The sequence below is a fragment of the Pelodiscus sinensis genome, chromosome 4 (genome assembly GCF_052426305.1).
Source record: "Pelodiscus sinensis isolate ZL-2025 chromosome 4, ASM5242630v1, whole genome shotgun sequence".
NCBI lineage: Eukaryota > Metazoa > Chordata > Testudines > Trionychidae > Pelodiscus > Pelodiscus sinensis.
In genome coordinates, this window is record NC_143055.1 from 77828718 (window position 1) to 77854354 (window position 25637).

The 25637-nt window shown below is 40.1% G+C and overlaps 1 protein-coding gene across 4 annotated transcripts in view; it reads left to right on the forward strand.

Moving 5' to 3' along the window:
• The window catches only part of PDGFC (platelet derived growth factor C), a 199064-nt gene extending 174330 nt beyond the window's left edge, over positions 1–24734 (forward strand). For 3 of the 4 annotated variants that reach the window (XM_075930117.2, XM_075930118.2, XM_075930119.2), the window contains exons 6-8: positions 9639–9846; positions 21457–21674; positions 23093–24734. In XM_075930117.2, coding sequence (XP_075786232.1) covers positions 9639–9846; positions 21457–21674; positions 23093–23209 — 543 coding nt within the window. In that variant the 3' untranslated portion in view covers positions 23210–24734. The remainder of the gene's footprint in view (positions 1–9638; positions 9847–21456; positions 21675–23092) is intronic. The other variant, XM_006121850.3, reaches the window with a different exon arrangement.
• The last annotated feature ends 903 nt before the right edge of the window (positions 24735–25637 follow it).

The window sequence follows — 25637 nt, forward strand, 5'->3', positions numbered from 1 at the left end:
TAAACCAGAGAGCCCTGGCACCTGGGAGTGTGAGCTGGTAGTGAATCTAGTGACGGGGAACCCCTCCCTTGGGACTGGCTAGCCCAGTCCTGGGGAGCTCCAGCTGGACACAGCACAGCAGGGCAGCCACAGAGTCCCAATGCCACGCGAGCAGCCATGGAGCCCTGTCCCCACCAGAAGCCAGGCTGCAGCTGCTAGGGACCTCCGCGATCCAGCAAATTCCCTCATTTGGGATGGGTCAGGTCCTGAGGATGCCAGACCGCGAAGGTCCAACCTATACAATCACATGTGGCCCTATCCACAGTAAAAAAACCTTTGTTCAAAGGCTATCAGGGAAGCCAAAGGAGATAAACCACCTGCTCCCAGGTCACAGCAGTCACCAGGCTCTTTCTTGACCATGGCTGCTTAACACCGTTGTTTACTACTTCACTCATGTGTTAATAGGAAGATGCCACAAGAGTTCTTGATGCTGTATTTTGTAGAATAAAAAACATGTACTGAATATGTGGTGACACTTATCTTACAATTAACTGGACTTCCTAGCTATTAAAAATTCTATAATTCCAATGTGGTCACACAAATGAACCATAGATATAGGTTCCTAAACATTTATTGTTCTCTATTCTCTTTTGTAAGTGTGGAAACATTACAACTACTACAGATCAGGCACATATGCCATGGCAGGCCATTGATTTCAGCATCTTCCACACGCCATAGCATGGACATGAGTTTTGTTTTTGTTTCATTTAGAGTATGTTGCATATTTCTGATGTTTGTGGTCTTAGAGAAAGCAAAATTAAATATTTGTTAATTTAAAATTGCCTGGAGGGATCCCCATTGTAGATGATATACATGCTGTCAGCACATAAGCTAGGATTACTTCAGACAGCAGTGTCCCTGGGGGTGAGCATGCTTGATTCTTGTGTCTTTGTGTCGTGTATCTAAATATATATATAAGGGAGCACAGCCCAAATTGCTACTTAAGTAATTATCTCCTTTGTAGGCAAAGATCAGGAAATCAGTCATGACACTAAATAGCTCCTGATGTAGTTGTTGCATAATGTGCATTAGGTACCTCTAAAAGTATCCTGACAGGATTGAAGGCTCACTATGCTGATCGTAGCTGAGGCCAAATCTTCCGACTTCAAACCCTGCCCATTCAAGCAATGGCATCTATCAATTTAGGCAATATATAGCCCCTCTTCATAATATATGAAATCCCGCATCAATAACATATGACAATATTCAGTGTCTTTTCTGCCTAGGACTAGGGCACAGTCAACTAAGATTCTGTTTGACAGTCTTTTTAAAAACTATACATAGGGAGGTTAGGGGAACCATTATAAATGCTGCCTCTTGGAGATGCCTATACTGACATCATCCACAAAACTGATTAAAAGCATTAACATCCAGCTCCCATGCCCAATCAGAGATGGGCACCCAGGACTCTTCCATATCCACAAATATTTGTTGCTATCTTATCATTCCAGGTTCTGTTGTGCCTTTTGTTAGTTACACAGCAAATACGGTATTCGATAATCACACAGGTATACTTGCTGCCCAGATAATGGTGTTTACTAAATATACACAACATGCCAGGTGTAGCTTAGGAGTCCTCAAACTTTTTTTTACTCCTCTCCCCATTTGAAAATATTTCAGGCTGTGATGACCCTTCTCTCCCTTCGCCCCAAGAAAAGTGATAGCAAATTACTGTATGTGCTGATAGATGCATACTCATGATATTGCCACCCTTACATCTGCAGGGCTGTGGGTAGCACCCCACCAACAGCAGCACAGAAATAAGGGGAGCAGGACCATACTATTGCAATCTTATGCATATGCGACTGCCTTCAGAATTGGATGGCAGGAGTGTGGTGGCTGCTGACTGAGGGTCCAGCTGTGAAGGCAGCAGCAAAGAACTAAGGATGGCAATTCCATATCATCCTTGCTTCTCTGCTACTGCTGGCATAACACTGCCTTCAGAGCTGAGTGGTTAGAGATCAGCAGCTGCTATCACTCCCTCTTCAGCTTCTCCTTCCTCCAGCAATATTGTGGTGATCTCTCTAGCTACATACTCACATCATGCAAAGTCTAGGTACAGACATGAGCACTCACAGTGACTCTGTTGCTATGACTGCTTTTCAGGCAGCTTCTAAAACACAGAACACAATAAGCACTACTAGAAAGCTCCCAGATTACTTAAAGGGATACTAGACATTACACAGATGGTAGGCTTCAACGCCCAGGGGCAAGCTAAACCGCTTTGTAGAACTTCTTTGATGTCTTAATTTTATTCTAAAAAATCTGATACTGTAAGTTGGGAGGAACTTCCTCAATTGGACAGCTAAACAAATTAGATATTGGACTATGCTGCAGACCTTCAAACCATCAAGCTACCACACATCTTCTGAGACAAAAAAGAAGAAATGGATCCATGTGTGTCTTATGATTCATCTTCACACAATAACTGAGATAATTCCAGTGTTATATTTTTGATACGAGAATTTCCTTAATTTCTGGGCCATTCTGGATTTTAGTGCCAGCTGACTGATATCACGTGATTATGTGTTTGGTTTTTTTCTCTTATCCCATTTACTGTAGCTGTGTGAAAAGTGGCAGGAGTACGGGGCTGGCTGATGGAGAAGGGTTTAAAAAAATAACCTGCGTCAACTGTGCACCTGTCTCTCTAAGGTACTTCTGTTGTCCCCTTTATTGTAGCATCTAAGTTCCTCTCCATCCTTAGTATATTGAGATTCTTCACATCCCGATTACAATGTGCTATTTAGGAAGTCCGTGACAAAACAGCGCAATGTTCACAAAACTCTTATATCTGAGTCTACTGTCTTTCCTGTCCTAATATCAGGATGTTCACTTTGGGCTGTATTATTACAGCTACTTCTCAGCCCCATAGAGGAATAAGGCCTCCTTTGCTCTCCTGTCAGCTTTGCTTAGATTGAGACTCTGGCATTGGGGGCACCAAAGAGCACTTGACTGACATTCACCCCATCAAGTGAGTGGGTAGAAGGTGAGAGGAAGCATGGCTAGCTATACCCTTGTCCTCTTTCCAGCCAGAGCTACTCAAGAATATGGGAAGAATTGGGGAGGGGAGTATGGAAGGGAGAAAGCTGCTGCTTGAAGTAGTGAAATAACTTCCAGGTCCTGAGCAAAGAGGCAGCAGGGAAGTAATTCTAATTTTCTAAGTCAAAGTTGATTCTCTGAGCTCTTCCTGAAACAGTGCAGCTATAAGTCATCCCTTACTGTAGGCTGATTGTAAAATTACAATCTAATCCTTTGGTTTCAATTGCATAACTTCCTCCCAACCTCACTCTTGTCTTTTGCCCAAGCCCATCCTCCACTTTTAATGACTGAGAGTTCCTTCGGGCACATCTGTAAGATATTCATTTCAATGGGTTCAAATATCCGCAGGCAAATGAAGTATAAATAGCCTAACTGGAAATTCTGTTTGATCCAACACTAATTGTCATTCTTGGCTTTTTCTACAGGGCAGCTGCTGTTCTAGTGTATTTTACTATGGTTTTTGGTTTTCACCCTGATTCATATTTAATAGCACAGTAAAGACAAAATTGTTTGTCTCCATCTGGTATTTAAAAATGTTTCTTCATATTAAAATAAATGAAAATGGCTCCCTGGCTATAAAAATGAAAATTGAGGAGGGACACATGAAAATGCATAATTTGTCAAGATATTTTTCAAAGTCTTATTTTGTTGTTTTGAGGTGAATTACTCATCCTTGGGGAAGGGAATCCCCAAACATTCCTGTTAATCAAATATGTAGTACTATGAAAGAAAAATGTAGGGTTTAGTCCATATTCTGAAGTGCCTGATCGTCACTAGAAATAATGGGCCATATTTCTCCCTGGTGAAAGTCCACTGGATATAGTGGGCTGCATTCTTAAGCTGTGTTATGGCCCCTTTGCTGGTATCCAAACAGCAAATACCCACCAGAGAATTCCCCTGATGGAGGGGAGCTGGTTTTGTTGCAGTCTGTGCCTATGCTTTTACCCTCTCCTCAAAGAAGTGAGTGGGGAAGAGGTGTGTTGGAATCTTTCTCTGCTAAGCTATGTCTTTTTTTTTAACAATAAAGATAGATAGATAGATAGATAACTAATGCATGTTAGGTATCTTGGTGTAAGACTTTAGTGGAGGTGAGATACAGGGTTTATCCCTCTGAGGTAAACAAGGCCAGAGGATACAGTGCTGACCTTGCTACCTTATGGTTAAAACTAGAGTGCCTTTTATTCACTAGGATTCAGAAAGAGAAAACTATTGTCCATTAGTTATCCCAGTATAAAAGACCACCTTTTTGCACATGGCCATCTGTTGAGGATGTTAAACCAATGGTGTAACTTGAAGCTGCCTCACAGCATCTTTACATTGTGACAGGGCTGCAGCAAGACCCAAGGATCAAGGAGCCAGAACACACCAGGATTTGCTCAGTGTAGGTGCGAGTCTAGCCCCATGGATTTTCAACATGGATTAATTTATTTTATTTTCCGTAAGAACTTGTAATGGCACTGATGGGCTTAACCCTTACGACTTATAACATCATAGAGATGAGCCAGTTTTTTGGAGGAGTCACTAGATGGTCAGTTATAAGTAAAACACAAATATGGAATTTCACTATGTTTTTAAACTAATTGTGCAACAATCACATGTCAGAGCAATAAGTGCTCTCAGAGTGGAGAGTCTGTTAATGATAGAGATTGAGCTCTTGTGTTTGAGGGACAGTGCTGAATTCAGATAGTTTTCAAATTTTTTTTTGGTATATTGTAGCATGCAACACCCATAAATAATTTTATATACATAGACTCATAGACTTTAAGGTCAAAAGGGACCATTATGATCATCTAGTCTGACCCCCTGCACAATGCAGGCCACAGAATCTCACCCACCCACTGCTAGAATAATCCTCTCACCTGTATCTCAGATATTGAAGTCTTTGAAATGATGGTTCAAACACCCCAAGATGCTGAGAATCCTCCCGCAAGTGACCCATGCCCCATATTACAGAGGAAGGCAAAAAACCTCTAGGGCCTCTGCCAATCTACCCTGGAGGAAAATTCCTTCCCAACCCGAAATATGGCGATCAGCTGAACCCTGAGCATGTGGGAAAGACTCACCAACCAGACACCCAGAAAAAAGTTCTCTATAGTAACTCCTATCTCTTCCCATCATTGGCCTATTTTACCAATAGTGAAAGGTGAATTAATTGCCAAGATCATGTTACCTCATCAAACCATCCCCTTCATAAACCCATCTAGTTTAATCTTGAAGCCAGATAGGTCTTTTGCCCCCACTACTTCCTTTGGATGGCTGTTCCAGAACTTCACTCCTTGGATGGTTAGAAACCTTCACCTAATTTCGAGTCTAAACTTCCTAATAGCCAGCTTATATCTCAGGGTATGTCTACACTAGCCCCCTAGATGGATCTAGGGAGGCTAATGAGGGCAACCGGAATTGCAAATCAAGCCCGGGATTTAAATATCCTGCACTTGATTTGCATGTTCCCAGCTGGCCGCCATTTTAGAAATTGACTAGCCCGAAGTAACTGCCCACATCTACATGCAGCAGTGAAACGGGCTCCCAATTTTAAAGCCCCTAATTTGAATTAGGTGGTACACTTCATTGCAGGAGGAATACCACCTAATTCGATTTAGGGCTTTAAATCGGAAGACCGTTTCACTGCCATGTGTAGAAGCGGACAGTTACTTCGGGCTAGTCAATTTCTAAAAATGGTGACTGGCCAGGAACATGCAAATCAAGTGCAGGATATTTCAATCCTGGGCTTGATTTGCAATTCCGGTCGCCCTCATTAGCCTCCCTAGATCTATCTAGGGGGCTAGTGTAGACATACCCTCAGCTAATTGTGCTTTGAATTTGAGTGACAACCAAGCATATTCCAAATGGACAGGTTTTCATACCTTGACACCAGGGCTACTCAACTTTGAAAGCCCAGGGGGCTACAATGATATTCGCAGCACATGCCAAGGGGAGCAACTTAAGGGTGGTTGCAAATATGTGTGCAAATAACTTCTTTCACACTGACAGGTATGAATACAAAGATTAAGGCAAGACTACACAACACACAGGCCCCATATAAGTCAGTTCTGCTAATATTAAAATGCAATATTTACCTGATTTCCACCCATATGACATCACATTTAATGAGCAATGACAGTCCAGGAATTTAACTACTAAAATGCGTATCAACAGAAGACCATTATATTGACTCACTATTGTGGAGTGTATTCCCAGTGGAGGTCATGTTCAAAGGATCCCAAACAAAGGCCGTGGTTTGAGCCCCGTGTAAACCCAAATGGCACTGCGGGCCGCAAACAAAAGGGCCATATGTTGACTAGCCCTGCTTTACACTGTAGTCCGAAGGCTATAGCAGAAAGAGAAACAGACTAGTTGAAAACTTAAATATAGAGTTGTTTGCTTGAGGATAGAATTAGCATGCTAACTCTGAGAATTATCATGTACAGCATTTTTCAAACTGTTATGCATTTGTAGACCCCTAAAAATTTTGAATGAAGGTGAAGATCCTTTTGGAAATTTTAGATATGGTCTACAGACTCTTGGAAACTACTGATCTACTTTCCTTTTTGCCACTGACATCCCTGTAAGAATGTGCATACAGGCAGTCCCCGGGTTACGTGGATCCGACTTATGTCGGATCCCTACTTACAAATGGGGTGAGGGAACCCTGAACTAGCTGAGCGCCCCCCTCCTCGCCCCCAGCAGACCGCCAAGATGCGCCGTGGCAGTCCCACCACCTGCATCCTCCACGTCGAGAAAAGCCGCTCTGCGTCTCCCTGGTCTGCTGGGGGCGGGAGGGTCACCCGCATCCTCCACGGCGAGAAAAGCCGCTCCACGTCTCCCTGGTCTGCTGGGGGAGGGGGGGAGGAGGACGCAGCTGGTCTGCCTCAGGCTTCCTGTAGTCAGCCGCTGGTCAGTTTCAGCAGCGGCTGACTTGGGAACACCTGGGGCAGAGCAGCTGGGGTGCTGCCAGGTTGGTCCAGTAGCGCCGAGGAGCGGCGCTGTGGGACCAACCCAGCAGCACCCCAGCTGCTCTGCCCCAGGCGTGTCCGATTCAGCCGCTGCTGGTCAGTTTCAACAGCGGCTGAATCTGGACGCCAGTTCCGACTTACATACAAATTCAACTTAAGAACAAACCTACAGTCCCTATCTTGTGCGTAACCCGGGGACTGCCTGTACTTGTAAATAAGTTAGGATACAATATCTTTTTCCAGTTCATTTCTCTCATAAAAAGGAGAGTAACCTCTTCTGTATTCAGAATTCATGACACTTCTCCTGATATAATTCTAATAAAAGCTTTGAAATAGTAGTGAATTCTTGTCATTAACAAGTTAAAGGAGCCATTTCTAACATGTTACTATGAGAGGAGTAGCCAAAGCAAAGATTTCTATTTATTGCTACTCTTGAGGTTCTGCCCATAGTGCTTAAATGAAAAATAAACAAGTATTAGATGTTTTAATATAGAGTGACGTTCTAATTATCATAAATTATTTAACTATTCATGTAATTGAGACTTAGTGGGAAGTTATATGGTAAATATCAATTACAGTATTCACATCTTTAAAGACAATTGCAGTTCTGCAATAGGGACTTTAATTTGCAAAGTCGTATACGATTAGTATGACTACTTTGCAGAGCTGCAGCCAGCATAGAGGCAGCTGCAGCGGGCGTAGAGACAGCAGTAGCCCCTATCCGTGGAGGGGTGGGGTTTGGGCCAACTACCCGCTGATACCCCTGGGTTTAGGGGCTGCTTGGCAGCAGCTTTCCCTATCTCCTCCTGCGGCCGTTGTTAGAGGCAGCAGGGGTGGGGGCAGGCTGCACCCTGGAGCTGGTGCTAGGGAGAACTGTCGTTTAAGCTGGTTCCCCCTAGCACAGGCTTGTGTTCCCACCCCACCCCATTTGCTGACTCTCATAGAGGCAGCAAGGGGCAAGTGAGGACTCAAGCAGTTCTACTTGCCCAGTATTCCCACTGTGGTGCTTCAGCCTTTGAAATGTAGCAAGAGCCCCTTGAGGAAGTGCAAGTGGGGAGTGCTTCAATCCCTGTTCACGTCATTTCCCCTGTGGAGATGGTGCTATGGAGATGGTGCTGGGGGGTACTGGCTTTTAAACTGGCTTCTCCCAGCACCAGCTCCTGCTCCTCTTCCTTCTATCAGAGGCAGCAAGGGGGGGGAAACAACTAGACAAGTCATTACTTGACTATCTGATAAGCTTATGCATATCGGATAGTTGATTAGTCACGTACCTCCCTAATTATGGAATAGGTACTCAAATGTTTTACAATAATTTATGCAATTTTATTAAACTTAATTGTTTTCAACAAATGATGTTAAAATTGTAACTGATGCTCATCGACATGTAAATCATCAGTTGTCAATTTTGCTATATTTTAACAATGTTTATTTTGTTTTGCTAAAGTGAGACTAGTGAAAAGTGATGCCAACTTTTGTGTTTAAAGTACTTGATCCATTTTGCAATGAAGCAATATGGATTGAATTCACCAGTTTCTTACTCCAGTTTTACACTGAAAAAATTGTATGATTTCATTGGGGTTACGCGAGTATAAAACTAGCGTAACACACTGGTGAATCAGGCCTTGTATATGCATCACAAATGAGAGTATGCTGTTAAAATATTGTCAGAAAAAGTTTGTCAGAAAAAGGTACAGATAAAGTAAGGACAGCCATTCTTGTGGTATATCTTGAAAAATGTATGGAAAAAATGTAATTGAATCAAACATTATGGAAGGCATGACGACTACTTCCACTCATTGCCTTTCCCCCTCAGTTAATTTAGTGCCCGTTCTCCTGGAGAGTGTTCACATGTTAGTTCACTTAGTGAATGAAACACTGCTACAATAGCAGCAAATTTTTGGAGTAATTTTCAACATTTTAAAGAAGTTTTGTTTAGTGTGCAATGTCAAGAGGGCATTTCCGATTAAATAATACCTCGCTGTTATATAGCACTGTTAATCTGTGAAGATAGTCTACTGTGCTGCTATTACCCTTCTGAATTATGTGGTTAGAAGCAACACTATGTTTGGCACTTCACTGAATATACTGTCCCTTTTTCATTGATAGGGAGAGCTGGATTTTCTACTCTTGTTACAATAGAATAGTTTCATATTTGACTCTACAACAACAAACTCCACAAAAGGCCAGTTAATCCTCATGCTACAGGCAGCATGAGAAATGTGAGTTTCCTAAGATTTCAGGAGGGAGTAATTGTGTGTAATGCATCTATATTTTTCCATCAAAGGTTTAGTGCTCCATTTGCTCTATTTATTTCTGACATATCATCCATCATTTAATGAACTTCTCCAGAAAAGAGGTATAGTAGTATGTCATCCTAAAAGCTAAGAAAATAAGAAGAAAAAAAGTCTAATTAAATGAGCATTTCAAATGGGAGTAATGTTTAGGTTCTCCTTGGATTATCATTCATCTTATTCAGTAAATTGGTTAAACAGTTAGTTACTTTTATAATCTCCACTGCCAAGTTCATCCAGCCTCGTAAAGTGCATGGTTGGATTTAAGCAATTATATTATATATTTTACTGATACTGTTCTCTGTTTTTATTGCAGCACCATACAGAAGCTGCCAGCCCATCTACATTACCCCCATCAGCTTTACCATTAGATTTACTAAACAATGCTGTTGCTGGATTTAGTACTGTAGAAGAACTTATCCGGTATCTAGAACCAGATAGGTGGCAACTGGACTTGGAAGACCTGTACAGACCAACATGGCAAGTCCGTGGAAAGACATATATTCATGGAAGAAAATCCAGAGGTAACCCCCAATTCTGCAATGTATGGTCATACAATTCTGCTGAATGGTTTTGAGCTGTCTTGTATCTCTTAACTTTCTATCTTCTTTGTAGAATATAAATACACTATTTTTAAAAATTTGGACAAAGGGCAATAACTAAAAATGTCTCCACACAAATATGGAGGAATTTAGCAAAATAAATAATGAGAGAGGCTTTGAATCAGCCAATCTCAGAACACCTATCCAAGTCTCATAGCTGGATCCTTCCATATTCAGGATGGTGAAAAATGCATCATGGACATTGAAATCTGGTCTGCCTCTCAACGAAATCTAGTGTTTGGAGTGCTTTTACCCTGTACTATACAGATTTAATGGGGGAAGACCAGTGTCCCTCACACTGGAGCCCTGACCCAAAAAGGGAGTTGCAGGGAGGATTACAAAACTATTTTAGGGGAATCGTGGAGTTGTCACCCTTCGGTGCTGCCTTCAGAGCTGGGCAGCTGGAGAATGGTGGCTGTTGGCCAGGTGCCCAGCACTAAAGGCAGCAGTGCAGAAGTAAAGTGGCAATACAGTACCATACCATGCCTTCCTTACTTCTGTGCTGCTGCCAGCAAGATGCTGCCATCAGAACTGGGCCAACAGCCACCAGTCTCCAGCTGCCCAGCTCTAAAGGCAGCACCAGCAGCAGCTCAGAAGTGAGGGTGGCAGTATCACAACTCTTACAATAATCTTGTGACACTCCCCCCCCCCCCATTTCTTTTTGGGTCAGGACCTCTACCATTACAATACTGTGACATTTCAGATTTAAATATCTGATATCACGCATTTATTACTTTTAAAATCCTATGACCACAAAAATGATCAAAATGGTCTGACTTTGGTAGGTTCCTATCCGTAACACAGGGAATTTGGGGGACATTTGCTTCGTGCTCTGCCCTGGATGAAATCCCCCTTCTTTGGAGCGAGAGATCCTTTGATAGAGCTTCTTCTCTAATATAGCCCTTGATCCTGCACTCCAACCAGATTGTGGGCTGGTGAGTTTGACCATGGTTGCAGAGTGTCTCCCCTATCCCTGTTGGATCAGCCATTATCTCTTTTACATTATGACATCTTTTTTTTTTCTTTCTCACCCAAAAGAAGATTATAGCAGCTGGGAACAAAAAGGCTCAAAACGCCAAAATGTAGTTTTTCAATATATAGTTAAGCTGTTGGGCTGAGAAGAGAAATAGGTCAGTCAGGGGAAAGGAGTTCCAAGTGGAGATAAGTATGTTCTCATTAGACCAACATGAGTATGGCACCTTAGGGAATTCACTCTCAAGAAACCGATGATGTGGGCTGATGTAAAGACTCCCCAGTAGCCTTTCAGTAACAATAATATATGTTTGTTGTAAAGATGAACTCAGTAGACAGTTGTTCAGTCCATGAAGTAGCGCTTTCCTCTTTTGGCTAACAAATAAAGGTCCTGGAATTGTGTTTCCTGAACCGGGTATGTCAAGCCTGGAGGAAGTCTATTCAGATGTTAAAAGCTGGCCTCACTTGTATAACACTAATGTCCAGACTATGTTTAGGTCTGTGACATTGTAACTATAGCATATACTATATTTTCAGATGGCCATCTCTCTTATCTATTGATGTCACCCGTCAGTCTTAACTATAAGAGGCAATAGAATGTATACATAGAAGAGAGATCAAAGTGAAGTGAAAAATTACACCTGGCATGTTCTATTGGCTGGTGCTGTGGGCACATGACTTCATGACTTCTCATTGCCTCAGAATGCAAGGAGTCTGATTATCCATTGTGTGCAAAAAGAGGGATACCTTTCATCATCCAGCACACAAATTGGCTCATATTCTTTACCACCTACAGTATGATGTGGTGCTTACAAGTTTAGCATTGTGGAATTCAGGAAGGAATTGTTAATCCCAATGTGCAGCCCTTCCTTGTCCTTCCTTTCAGGTGACTGTAAGGTGGATTATCTCAGAATGTGAATGTAGCAATGTTTATGGCCCCAGAGCAATTTGTGTCAATGCTGTCTTCCACACTATGACATCAAACAGTGGTGTCCTTGTTCACTACTTGGTGAAGTACCCAACTGCTTAATTGAAGGTGTAAAGTATACACCCTGTGTTAAGGATTTTATCTTCATAGAGTAAATCAAGGAAGTGACATTTCCCTACCACTTACATTGGAATTTATGAATTTTCAGCCAATTCTCCTGCAGATACTGCCACTATTTCATATTTATGGATTCCATGTTGATGAATAGCATACAGAGAACACTTTCTTCCCTCCCTGTCACATAGAATGAAAATGGAGATATTCAAGTCTAAATGAAATATCAGTAACTAGTGCCTGTGTTGGCAAGGGTAAAGTAGATTATCATTCATTCAGCAAGAAAGAGAAGGTGAATCCTTTTCATAACTCAGATTTAGGTTTTTTGACAGCTGATTCCTGGATCAGAGCCTAAGAATCTACCCTTCTAGCCTAGCTTTTATTGCTATAGCTATGTATAGGAAAATCAAGATTGGCCAGGAGGCAATTTGTCTTTAAAAACTTTCAGCTATGAAACGTACCTTTCAAATATTCATTTAGAACTTTCCTAATTAAAGAGTTTCATCATTTGTCACTGCATTATAATTTTAAGCATATCATAAATGAGAGAAAAGCTGTGTATATTTGTGGAAGCTTACATAAACAAAAATGCAGGTGTTGGATAACATCTGTGTAGACAAAATCAGTTCCCTACGAGACAGTGAGCTTCCCAAGAAACTATCAGACTAAATCTTTTAAAGACATCTAATTAGGCAATGAAATAGATTTTCCTTTGAATAAATATATCAGAGTGTTGCCACATTCATCTTAAAAGGACCACCCTCAGACTGCATTACTGAGCGTGTAATGTTATAGCCTGGGGAAGAAAATGTGTCCCATTAAGATGACACAGTATTAACTGTTAGATGCTTTCAATAGTTAGAGAATGTGAACTTTTTGCTTGTTTTTATTTTTGTTGTTATTTTTAATAATATGCTCTACTGCATTGCAAATATATTTTAAGAATTATAGAAAATTTTCAGACTAAAGATATTCATCTGTTTAATTCAGGGCTAGGGTACCTTTTTTGGGTTGGGGGCCATGGACCCACGGAAAAATCAGTCAGGTGCAGCACACAAAAACCCCTCACTGACATGGTGCCTGACTGAGAGGGAGAAAGACACTCTCCATGTTCCCCTCACACACCAGAGCCTAGGGGCACCAGTCAAGTAGATTTTGTGTACTCCAGCCCCATGGTGGAGCAACAGAAGTCTGGAGCACCCACACAGGCTCCCCAGTGCAGGAGGGGCCCTGAGCCTCAGAGGCCGGAACCAGGCAAGCCACAACCACCAAGCCTGAGGTTCCTCACCGCTGTGTTAATTTAAACTATTTAGTACCCTTCAAATTCTATAATTATGCCCATTTTCTTTTTGTTTTATTAATTTTAATTAAAGGCCATATTTATGTCCGGAATTTAGGACCTAACTGTGATCTCAATAATATCCATGTAACTCTGGCACACCTGTGTTAAGTCAAAGGCATTATTCCATGTAGATAAACACAAAATTTGGTTCTGTATTCAAAACTATTTTCAAAACTAAGTTCATTTTGAATAGTACACGTAATAAAAAGTTAAAAGTGCATTGCAAAGAAAAAAAAGTGGTCCAGTCTTATTCCCACTAAAGTCAATGAGTAATCATTGGGCCAAATCTGTACCATAAATACATCTCTTTTATGGAACAAGAATCAGATAACTCTTCTGGTATGCAGGAAACTCCTGTTCAGATATCTGCACTGCTGCTAGACCATATGTGTCTCCTACTTGCACTTCTGGTAAAGGACAAGAAGAGCCATGGGGGAGCTGTGTTACTGCTATGCCACATCTTTACTGTTGTAGGGGCCATTAAGTGCCCTATGCCACTGGGAACATCTCTAAGTAATGTGGAGCCTGAAAGCCATGACCAATTCCCTGATGTACATACACACACATACCAACCCTCTTTTGTAAGAGAAAGTCTGCCTCCGTCACTTTATTTAGACTACGGTCTAGCTGGTAAAATGCTTTGGGAAAAAGGGATTCCTTTTTTAGTACAAATCTCTGGAGATTTGTTAGAAAGTTATACTCTCAATTATAAAAAGCAATTAATTTCAGATGGATGTGAAGTTAGTATATATAAGTTATATAAACTAATGTAGATACTTTATTTTGAATCTTTCTTTCTTTCTGCTTCTGCAAAGAAAAAAATTGCATTTTTTCAGCTTTAGTGATTAAAAAAGGAACTTTTGACTGTTGTGTCAACCATGATAAATGAGTGAAAGCCAAGTTGAAAGTGTGTTTAAATTTTCACATTATAATAGGTATCGAAACTTAGTTCACTTGGGAAATTCATAAAACCTTTTATTATGGTCAAGTAAACATTTTAAGGGAGTATATACATTCTGTCATCTAGTTTTGTGGTGACAGTATGTTAAAATATGTTTTTGGACAGACAGATACTCTGAAAAAATAAGAGCTTCATTCACACAGTTCAAAGAAATTATCACATAAGCACTGGACAAATTTGCCACAGACCCTTTAATGCAAGTACATTATGTAAGAAATAAGATAGGGCAAGGATACATGCTGTGAAATAGTAGCTATACATATTGGGTGCTTTGTTAGACGTAAAGCTGAACCTGAAGTTTTTCTAGAGAAGTTCTGTTGTTACAATAAAGCACACTAAACTATACTGAATTGAAAATGTTGGGACTGGGTTCACATTCAGAACCTGTCCAGAATTGGGGTGTTTGAATCTAGGATTTTGTTCAAACCTGTCTCCAATTTGTTTCTAAAATGATTATTCATTTAATTTTCATTTCGAACAAGCCCCACTCCACCTTCCTCCAACCTGTGCCCTATGATATGCCAATAACAGGCACTGGCAAATAGGCATATACCTCTGCTTTTGCTCAGGCAGCAGATGTCAGTCAGGAGAGATTTTGTGTGCCAAGCTCTACCCTTTTTTAACTCCCTGCAGGAGTTCACCTCCCTTCTCTTACCCCCCTCCCCTTCTCCATCCTCCCACTTAAGAACATAAGAACAGCCATACTGGGTCAGGCCAATATCCTGTCATCCAGCCCAGTATCCTGTCTGCCAACAGTGGCCAAAACCAGATGCCCCAGAGTGAGGGGACACAACAGGTAAGGTAATCCTCACACGCTCCCTCCCCTGTCACCCACCTCCAGAGAAACAGAAGCTAGGGACACCATTTTTTGCCCATCCTGGATAACAGCCATTAATGGACCTAACCTCCATGAATCTATCTAGCTCTTTTTTGAACCCTGTTCAAGTCCTAGCTTTTACCACATCCTCTGGCAAGGAGTTCCACAGATTGTGCGCTGAGTGAAAAAAACTTCATTCTGTTTGTTGTAAACCTACTGCCTATTAATTTCATTTGGTGGCCCCTACTTCTTATGTTGTGGGAATATGTAAATAACGTTTCCTTATTCATTTTTTCTATACCGGTCATGAATTTATAGACCTCTATCATATCCCCCTTTAGTCTCTTCTTTTCTAAGCTGAAAAGTCCAAGTCCTTTTAATCTTTTTTAATGTGGGACCCATTCCAAACCCCTAATAATTTTTGTTGCCCTTTTCTGAACCTTTTCCAATGCCAATATATCTTTTTTGAGATGAGGCAATCACATCTGTATGCAGTAATCAAGATGTGGGCATACCATGGTTTTATATAGAGGCATTAAAATAGTTTTAGTCTTATTCTCTATCCCTTTTTTAATGATTCCTAACATTCTATTTGCTTTTTTGACTGCTGCTTCACACTGAGTGGTTGTTTTCAGAGAACTATCCACAATGACCCCAAGATCTCTCTCGTGAGTAGTTGTAGCTAAATTAGTCCCCATTATATTGTATGTATAGTTGGGATTATTTTTTCCAATGTTCATTACTTTACATTTATCAACATTTAATTTCATTTGCCATTTTGTTGCCCAATCACTTAGTTTGGTGAGATCTTTTTGAAGCTCTTCACAGTCTGCTTTAGTCTTAACTATTTTGAGCAGTTTGGTATCATCTGCAAATTTTGCCACTTCGCTGTTCACCCCTTTCTCTAGATCATTTATAAATAAGTTGAGTAGAATTTGTCCCAGGACAGACCCTTGGGGGACCCCACTAGTTACTTCTCTCCATTTGGAAAACTTACCATTTATTCCTACCCTTACTTCTGGCCTTACTGAGGAAAGCATGTGATGTGTCTGGTTGTTCATTTAGGAGCCTAAATGGCCAGTCCAATTCATAGAAGAAAAGGCAGGATTTAAGAATATTTCACAAAACAATTTACCACATCTATTTGGATGACAGTGTGTGGACAGGAGAAACTTTTCACAAACTCTAACATGGAATTGCACCCACATAATTAGGTCTCACATTACACCTATATTCACATAAGTGCATTGGAGAGATGTAACTGTCAGAGAACTGGACAGGAGTTTCACATCTTGAGATTCTTTTAAGAAAAAGAAAGGCTTCTCTGATCTGCAGTGCTCATATTAGACCTCAAGTGACTCAGATTCTTCAAAGGATCAGAGGACATTTGATTTGTTTATAATCAGGATGAAAGTCAGAAATATCTATAGAGGTTAGGTGACTGCTCTGGATATTTCCAGTAACCACTTTATCTGATTAACCCAGTTGGCCATTTCATGCATTCACACACAGAGACCTCATTTCTGAAAGTGATGACTATCATGATCTTTGTTCTGTGACACAGGTGCCAGTTTGAATAGAAGGGTTTTGTGTGGGGCATGCAAGGGGCCAGACATTAATCTTACAAATTGTCAGGGTTCCCATGCAACCGAGCCATTGGATTGTCTTCATATTGAAAGAAGCCAACAAATCCCCATAGTTGTTCAATACTAGGGTTGATGGCAAGGATTCCTTTGGAATTTTATACTTAGTTATTTCTAACATGAACAATGCCACCCTCACTTTCCTTTCATGTTTTATAAAATTCTCTTTCTCACTTTTGTTGTGGAGAGTTTGATAACACATTGCCACTGCAGGGAACAAATGAATGTCCTTTGGGCCCCTGGCAAAAAACAAAGGGGACACTCAGATATGATGTGCTCCATTATTTGTGCCTGTTGACCACAGACACATATAGGTGTTTGACTTATTTTCCATTTAAAGAGGATTGCCCACATCTCCTATGAGATGTCCTGATATGATTCAATCTGCAGCAGTCTTTCCAACATAATTCAAAACCTTGAGGAGGTTGTCTCCAGATAGTGTCGGATGCAGAGGACATTGGAATCCTGCTTTGATATGGTTAAGTGAGGCTACTTGGTCACAACTATATCTTGTACTTATGGGAGATCTGACTAGTCTCCCTTTCACTGGGAAGGCAACAGCGTGCAACTCATCCTTATCAGGTCTCACATCACCACTTTCAAAGATTATTTGAACCACCAAATATAGGAACCAAGAGGCAATCCCTGCTGAAAAACTCTTGGGTTTCTGAAAAACCTCTAAGGCCTGAGCCTCTAAGGTCTGATCATCCATTCTGGCTACTCTCAGCATAATCCATATCTGTCCATTATTCATAGGAACAACTTTGAGGTCCCTCTTCAAAGTGGAATTTTCATGGATTGCTAGCAACATACAAATTTCATCCATGATCCGTTAGCCTCCAGCATTAGCCATCAGATACCCAAGTTCTGTGACAGATATTGAGATCCAAAATACAGTATTCATTTAGGCATTTCCTTACCACTACCTATATTCTCCTGAACTTCAGACCATTTCTCCAGAGCAGTAACAATTTCCGGGGAGGGGGAAGGGGTATTTCCTTGGACAAACTATGCTTAGTTGTCACAAAATACACTACATACATCTTCACCAAGCACACTGACCCTTGTCCGGTTTGGCCAATATACATGGCAAGGGGGCATTGCTGGCACATCACATTAGTAGATGTACAGGTTGATGGGCCCCTGATTGTAGCTTATGTGGTTAGGTCTTGTGATGGTGTCACTTGCACAGATATGTGGGCAAAGGACCATCCCTGCACCAAAGGGTAAATGGACACAAATCAGACATCAAGAAAAGTAACATACAGAAACATGTAGGAGAACACTTTAACCTCCCTGAACATCAGTAATGAATTTAAAAATAACCACACTTTTTGCAAAAAACAAACTTCAAAATCAGATGATAAATTGAAATTAGAGGTATAATTCATTTTCAAATTTAACACAATCAAATTAGGACTAAATAAGGATTTAGAGTGGTTATCTCACTACAAAAGCAGTTTGGTACTCTCACTCCCCACAGCTGAAGGAGAAGTGTGTCACATCCACCTGGAGTGAATTTGCCTCGATAACACTGATCCTACAGTGGATAAGTAACTCTGTTCTTTGCCTCTGTAATTTCTATTCCAATGCATCAGACAAAGTGATTCTTAACCATGAAAGCTGAATCCCAAATAAATGTGTTAATCTCTAACATGCCACAGGACTCCTCGTTTGTTTGTTTGTTTGTTTGTTTTGTTTTCAGAGGAAGACACCTACCTGCAGCAAGGTTAAAAATAATCAATTCATTCTGTTTAGCACATACAGGCTGATGACCAAAAGAGACAAGTATGCTTTGTCTGCATCAATATTGTCAAACCATGGTAGATAATTAATATTACACTTTATTGGGGTCGGCAACACTTTTTGATTGGGGCCACTTGAAAGTTTAAGTGGCCCCAGGCTGCCGTGGAAGGAGCGGGGCCAGGACATTTCCATGCTTCCCTGCCTCTGATTGGTGTGTGGGTGGGGTTCTGAACAGCTGGCATTTCCCTCTAGATGTCTGTGCCTCTGGCAGTGGGAGAAGACTTCAGGCACTCTCCCCCCCTCAGGTCAATCAGGGCCTGCAGGCGAGGGAACATGTGAAGTCTGCACTTGCCCTGCAAGGGAGCATTGTACTTAGTCACCCACCAGCTGAGCAATGAGAAGTCTCGTCCCTGCCTGTGGTGCGCAGCACTTAATCAGCCACCAGGGTTGACTCTCACCACCATACACTCCCCTATCCCTAGGCCCTGATTCACCGTGGGGCAGGGGAGCGGCAGGACTTCTGCAAGCTGGATGAAGCAGCTTGGCAGGCCAGATCTGGCCCATGGAGGTCCTTTTGCCCACCCCTGTATTTGTAACTAGTACAAATATAATTTGTTTGCCTTCTCATCTTAGCCACAATGAGTACAAAACCCCATTACTGTATTTTAACCTTTATATTGCAGGCTTGTTACAACAGGAACTGTATCTTTTTTTTCATGTGGGTAGTAGCTAGCCCATTGTAGACACTATTGTAGCAGCTTTATTTAAGTTTTAACATGGTGGTTTTGAATATAGACAGTTCCTCATAGGACATCTGAAAATTCAAATGATTCTTTAAAAGTGTACAAAGAGTTACTTCCTCATACACAGGGAGAAACCAAATTTGACTGAAACAGTAAGGCAAACAGTTCCCACTGTGCTCTTATTTCTGTTATCAGTTAGTTTAATAACCAGCTTATCCATCAGTTGGCACAGCTAGTTTACAGTTGCACTATAGTACATATTCTTTACATAAGTTAAAAGGAAAAAGAAAGTGTTAAACCAGCTCATCTTGGCATAAAGTGAAATAGCTAACTGTGTCATATGGCCATGAGGGAACTAGTAGGGTAATTATATTTTGTTAATTTGAAACCAGAGACCATGTTCCACTAAGAATACATGCAGATCAGTGTTTAACAAACCAGCAGGTAACCACTGATTAATACACACATTTTTCTTCTGTTTTGTTTATTTTCAAGTGTTACACTTTTATTTGGAAGTAATCTGTTCCATGATTTTCTCTCTCTCTCAACCACTAGAAATTTACGCAAAGTATTTCTTTGGTTTTTTTTTACTACGTTTATATGAATGTATTTGTAATATAAATGGGATGATGTGAGGTTGTTCCCCATCCCGGTTTTCTGTCATTAGTCTTCTAGAAAATGGTTACTGTTAAGCATAGTACTAGTTTGTCAGAGATTTTTATTTCAGCATTTCCAAAAGCTACGCTGACATAGGTGTTTAGAAAGAGGAAAATGTAATGCTACTGACTCACCAGTGAAAAAAATAGGAGATACCATTAGACACTGTGGCTGTGTCTAATGGGATGCTAATGAGACACTTCGGAATTGCAAATTCCGCGGGGGATTTAAATATCCCCCGCGGCATTTGCATGAACATGGCTGCCGCTTTTTTCTGGCTCGGGGTTTTGCCGGAGAAAAGCGCCAGTCTAGACGGGATCTTGCGGAAAATAAGCCCTTTTCCGTAAGATCCCTTATTCCTACTTGAAAGGGCTTATTTTCCGCAAGATCCCATCTAGACTGGCGCTTTTCTCCGGCAAAACCCCGAGCCGGAAAAAAGCGGCAGCCATGTTCATTCAAATGCTGCGGGGGATATTTAAATCCCCTGCGGAATTTGCAATTCCGAAGTGTCTCATTAGCATCTCTTTTATGGAAAAGGGTGCCAGTGTAGACACAGCCTGCATGTATTCCTTGGGGAGGTGGAATCATTCCAAATATCACAGGTCATTGTAACCTTTTTTTCTACCCAAAGCCAAATTACAGCGCTTTTCATCAAAACCTACGCTAAGAAAATATGTTTAGTGTTCCACAAATCCAACTGTAGTTTTTTTCAAGAATGGCATTTTCCCCTTTCAAGGCTCATTAATTCTTGTTCATGGAATTAGGAGAAGTATACTGCCCTATTTTTGTTTTTTACCATTAGTTGTTCAGCCCTCAACATGCTAAAACTTTCATATGCTACAGTAGAACCTGTTTATAAGGACACTGATGTAGTGAAGTTCCATGTATGATGGAGATGGATTAACTTGTTTTACCAACTTTTGAACTTGCGTCTCCTGCTCTCTCTCTGTATAGTAAATATATTTATATGCATACGCTGTATATAGGATATTCATTGATATAAGCATTGTTTTCTAGAAGTTCCATGAATAGGCCATAATTCAGACTTCCTTTAGCTAAGAAAAAGATATTCTGTTTTTCCTTTCTATTGACTCTCCTTGATTAAAAGCATGCATTGAAAATATAGTGAAGAAAACATTTGTACACTTTGAACAAGTTTTAAAATGTCAAAAATGTTTGCAGGATTTTTAATTGTAGTGGATTTACCAATCCTTAATGAATAATGAAATAGAATAAAAATCCAGAGACTGCTTCAAAATACTGCAGTTTAATTTACAGCCTAAATCCTGTCTCAGTATAGCTTTTTGACAGGGTGAATTACCTTCGGGTTTGAGGAGAGGAAGAATATTGTATGTGGCCACACTAAAGCCATTATTTGCAGCCTAAGAGCTAAAGCACACTTCACACAAGTTCCCCAATGGTGAAACTCTCAGAGCCAGATCTCTAGAAGTATTTTAGCATCTTACTCCCATTGAAATGAACTCCCCATCCAAGTCAATTGGGGATCTGGTCTGCAGAGACACTGCAGACCTTGGATTTGTACTCCTTTGAGTGTTTTGGTTTATTGATGGCATTTGATAAGTCACTGAAAGATATATTTGCTCTTTAGTGGTGGATCTGAACCTTCTAAAGGAGGAGGTACGCCTCTACAGCTGTACACCTCGCAATTTCTCTGTGTCGCTGAGGGAGGAACTGAAGCGAACTGACACCATCTTCTGGCCACTCTGTCTATTGGTTAAACGTTGCAGTGGAAACTGTGCCTGCTGTCACCATGCTTGCAGTGAGTGCCAATGCATCCCAACCAAAGTTACCAAAAAATACCATGAGGTATGTACCACATTATGTGTTTCTGTATTTGAGGCCAGAGAAAATCCATTCACAAAATAATCTTTATTGTGAATGTGAAGGCTGACCAAACACAGTTCATAGGATAAGGATAATGTCACTGTACAGACACACATTTGGAAGAAGCTTTCTCATTTACTAAGAGTTTAAAAAAATCAGAACCTCTGCTCTCTTACTCCATTCTTCTGGGAACGTCAGTGGAAAATATAACTTTTCTATTTTTGTTGTAAAACATTCCAAATGTTATTTTTTTTAATAGAGGTTATTTTTGTGGACAAAAAGGATTTTCCCCGGGGGAGATACTGTAGACTGAGGAGGTCTATATTTGAATAATCTATCTATGATGGGCTAAATAAGAGAGGCTCTATTTAAAAAAAAAAAGTGAATTGAAAAACACTTTAAAACAGCTGGCCCATTTTGAAAGTTATCATTTTACACTTGATAATATGCCAAAGCTGAAGAAATATAAAGGGTTAAACAACAGTAGGTCATGTAAAATGTTTCCTGTTTCTGACATTAATTGAAGACCTAAATATATCCATTTAGTTTCTCTACTTATTTCTTGAACCTGTAGGTGTATGGATTCAATGACTCATTATTTATATATATTTTTTTTACCATGCTATAATCCATTTGTAAAGAAATAGATTTGACTAGTGGTAATTTTCTAAAGAGAAAGGAAGTGGCTTATGCAACATAGTGACATGAGTTAATTTACAGTTTATAACAATTTACAACATCTGTTTTCATGTTATCACAGAAATTATAGCTTTCAATAGAAAAAACAGCTTCTGTGAGCACTTTTGAGCAAGTTCGTGAACATCACTGAACTATCTAAGAGCAGATCAACTAATTTATTAGATAAATATGCAACAGTATACCTTTTAAACTATATTGTATAAGGCTTATAAAATTATCATTTTAAAAAGCTATTAAATTTGTATATGAAATTAAAATACCTTCCACAGCTGTGAGTGGAAAACCCTTTTTTTAAACTACACATCACTGAATATCTATAGCTAAAGTCAACATTATTTTGTCCAGAACCATCTGATAATATTTAATTATTAAGGCAAATATATGTGTAATCCTTCAAACAAAAAAGAAAAAAATACCCTGCCCAAAACTAACTGCAGTAAAGTTTGCTTTGACCAAAGTAAATGTCCGTCTAGCATATCTTAATGTCTTAATCAAGTTTGTGGAAAGCTTGAAGTAAAGCCAAAAAAAAAGTAATGTATATTAATGAGCGGAATAAATGAAGAAACTCAGTTGTGGAGTTGACTGTGTTTCCTTTTGTGGTTTCTCTGTCTTCCAGTTTACTGCTACCAGCATTTTGTAGATCATGAGCAAGATATTTAATGATTTACTTAAAAGCCTGGCTCCCAATTGTCCTCTTTCAGGTTCTTCAGCTGAAGCCCAGAAGCGGAGTAAAGGGATTGCATAAATCATTGACAGATGTACCCCTGGAACACCATGAGGAGTGTGACTGTGTGTGCAAAGGGAATACTGAAGGATAAATGTGGCTAACCGTGCTTCTTTCTTTCAAAGTACATTCAATCAATGGCTGGTTCTGTTATGGGGCTTGTGCATTATCTCCTTTCGTAATCTCAGTTGTTTGCTTTGGGGATCTTCCATCTTCAGGATTTACAGTGAGCTCTAAAGAGAGAAGAAACCAAGATGAGATTATATGTTGTGTAAAGGCACTGTTGCTTGGAGGCCCAGTCAAAGGATGGGAGAAAGGCACCGGTGAGGGATTTTTAAAGGTGTATATTGTCTTTTGCAGTTGGCTTGACATTACACGGATTTAAAAGTTTAGTATAACACATTAGAGTGCTCCCACCATGAAGACTTGACTCTGCTTGCTGCCTTACTTCTACATCTCCAATGCATCTGCCCTTTGATTGACAACATTTGGAATCTCTCTTACTGTACTCAACCACTCCTACATGCTCTAAATCCGAGTGTTCTAGGTCTTACAAACTTGGTTAAAAACAAACTGTCTTATTCTGAATTAAACTTAATTAGGAAAGACTGGATGTTTCCACACACGCTATGAAAGTTCCTGCCTTTTAGAAAAAATGGACTGAACCATATGCGTGAATTAAGGAGGCAAGTAGTGAGAAGAACAGTGGTTTTACTTTAATTACTATGCCCACAACTTTTTGTTTGTATTTTTTATCGTGTACATTTTTATACTCTCCTTTTGACATATAACTATTTGCTTTTTCTAATCTTGTTAAATATATCTATTTTTACCAAAGGTATTTAAGATTCTTTTTTATTACAGCCTAGATCTACTATATTTTAGTTTTGTAAGACTTTCAAGCCAGAGGTATACAGTTTAAGTAACAGAGATGTGCTTACTGTGGCAAAGCATCTATTTCTGAATTTTCTGGCCCTAGAAAGGAGGACAGATCTTGGTGTATGCATTTAAATATAGAAATGACAAATGAAAAGATTTTCAGTATGGATGAAGCTTTATGCTTGCAAGTTCCATGATACTGACAATATGAAAAACAGATGTTGCTATTAACGATTTCAAAAATAGCTATCAAAATCCCTCTATATTCTGGCCTTTTGTCAAATAGAAAAAATTAATCAGTTTTAGTGAGACCAGTTCTGGCTTGTTTTATTGTTTAATTTCTTTGAAGTAGAAAAGTCTACATCGTAATGAGAAGTTCAGTGGCTTGTTGTCTTCATGAGGCAGTGTGTTCATAGACAGGCAGCCATATTTATTGCTCCAGGTGTATGGTTTTTCATTTATGGTTATGTCCATTTAAAAGCAGTTGACTCCCAAGATATTAACTCTGTAAGTACAGTCTTATGAATTACAGTTTTGTTTATGTATGGTATATCCTTTAACCAGCACACTTATCCCATCCTATGCAAATTGGAAAGAAAAGAGTAAAGTATTTTGGTTTTAAAAAGCTTTAACATTATACTTAGTTTATACTTTGACTATTGGATATACAGCTTGTAATAAATCACAAAATAAAGTCATAATGCTAACTTGGGAGAAAAAATGTCTGTGTAGTTATGTACTGCATTGGCTGACTGGTCCATATTAAAGAAAAACAAACCTGAAATATATTTGCCAGGATGAAAATCAACTAGAAAAATTAAAGTCTTCTATACTGTAAGAGGTATATTCTTAGGTTCTATTCTGAATAGCAGCAAGTTCAAGTTCTAGTCACAAACTCTTTTAACCCTGACCTGATCTGTCCCTGTCCCCTGGAGCCTGACCCTACTCCAGTTTTGTCTCTACCTGCAATCATCTTCCTGTCTTACTATCACAGTCTCTTCTATCGCCCTTCCAGGAAAAGTCTGCTCCCCTCCTGACCATCTCATCCCATTCTTTCCCACCTTGGCTTCTAGTTCAAGTCTGCTTCACCTGGGCCTTTTCCACCACCTTATCTGCAGCTCATTTAGTCTGTCTCCTTGCCTAACCAGTCTATTTTCATCACTCACACCCATATCTGATTTCACTCTGCCAGGCCTCAACAGCCAGGAGGACCAAAAACAGGAAAATCCTGCTCCATCTCTGCATCCAGGAATGGTGCATGCTAGTTCTTTCTGAGGGGGTTGTGTATGTACTATTATCTAGTTGGCAATCAGGATGTTGGCAATCAGGATAGCGCATGCTCAGCGCAAACTGAATCTTCAGAAAATGTAGCTGCCATACTCCAGTCTTTACTGAACATGTATGACCTCACATTTTTCAAAGGCTTATACCTAGGCCGAGTTAGGAAAACATACTACTGGAAGTATTAAGGATGAAGTGTCAGTTTCTTCTAGCTTAGATCTCAATCTCTATGTAATGAGGGCATAGGATTCTGTACATTAATGTGCTGATAGCTTATACCCTGTTAATTGTATTGTTTACACACATTTTTAATATACTTGCATTCAGAAATATGATCACTGAAGAAAGATGTTTGGTTTAGG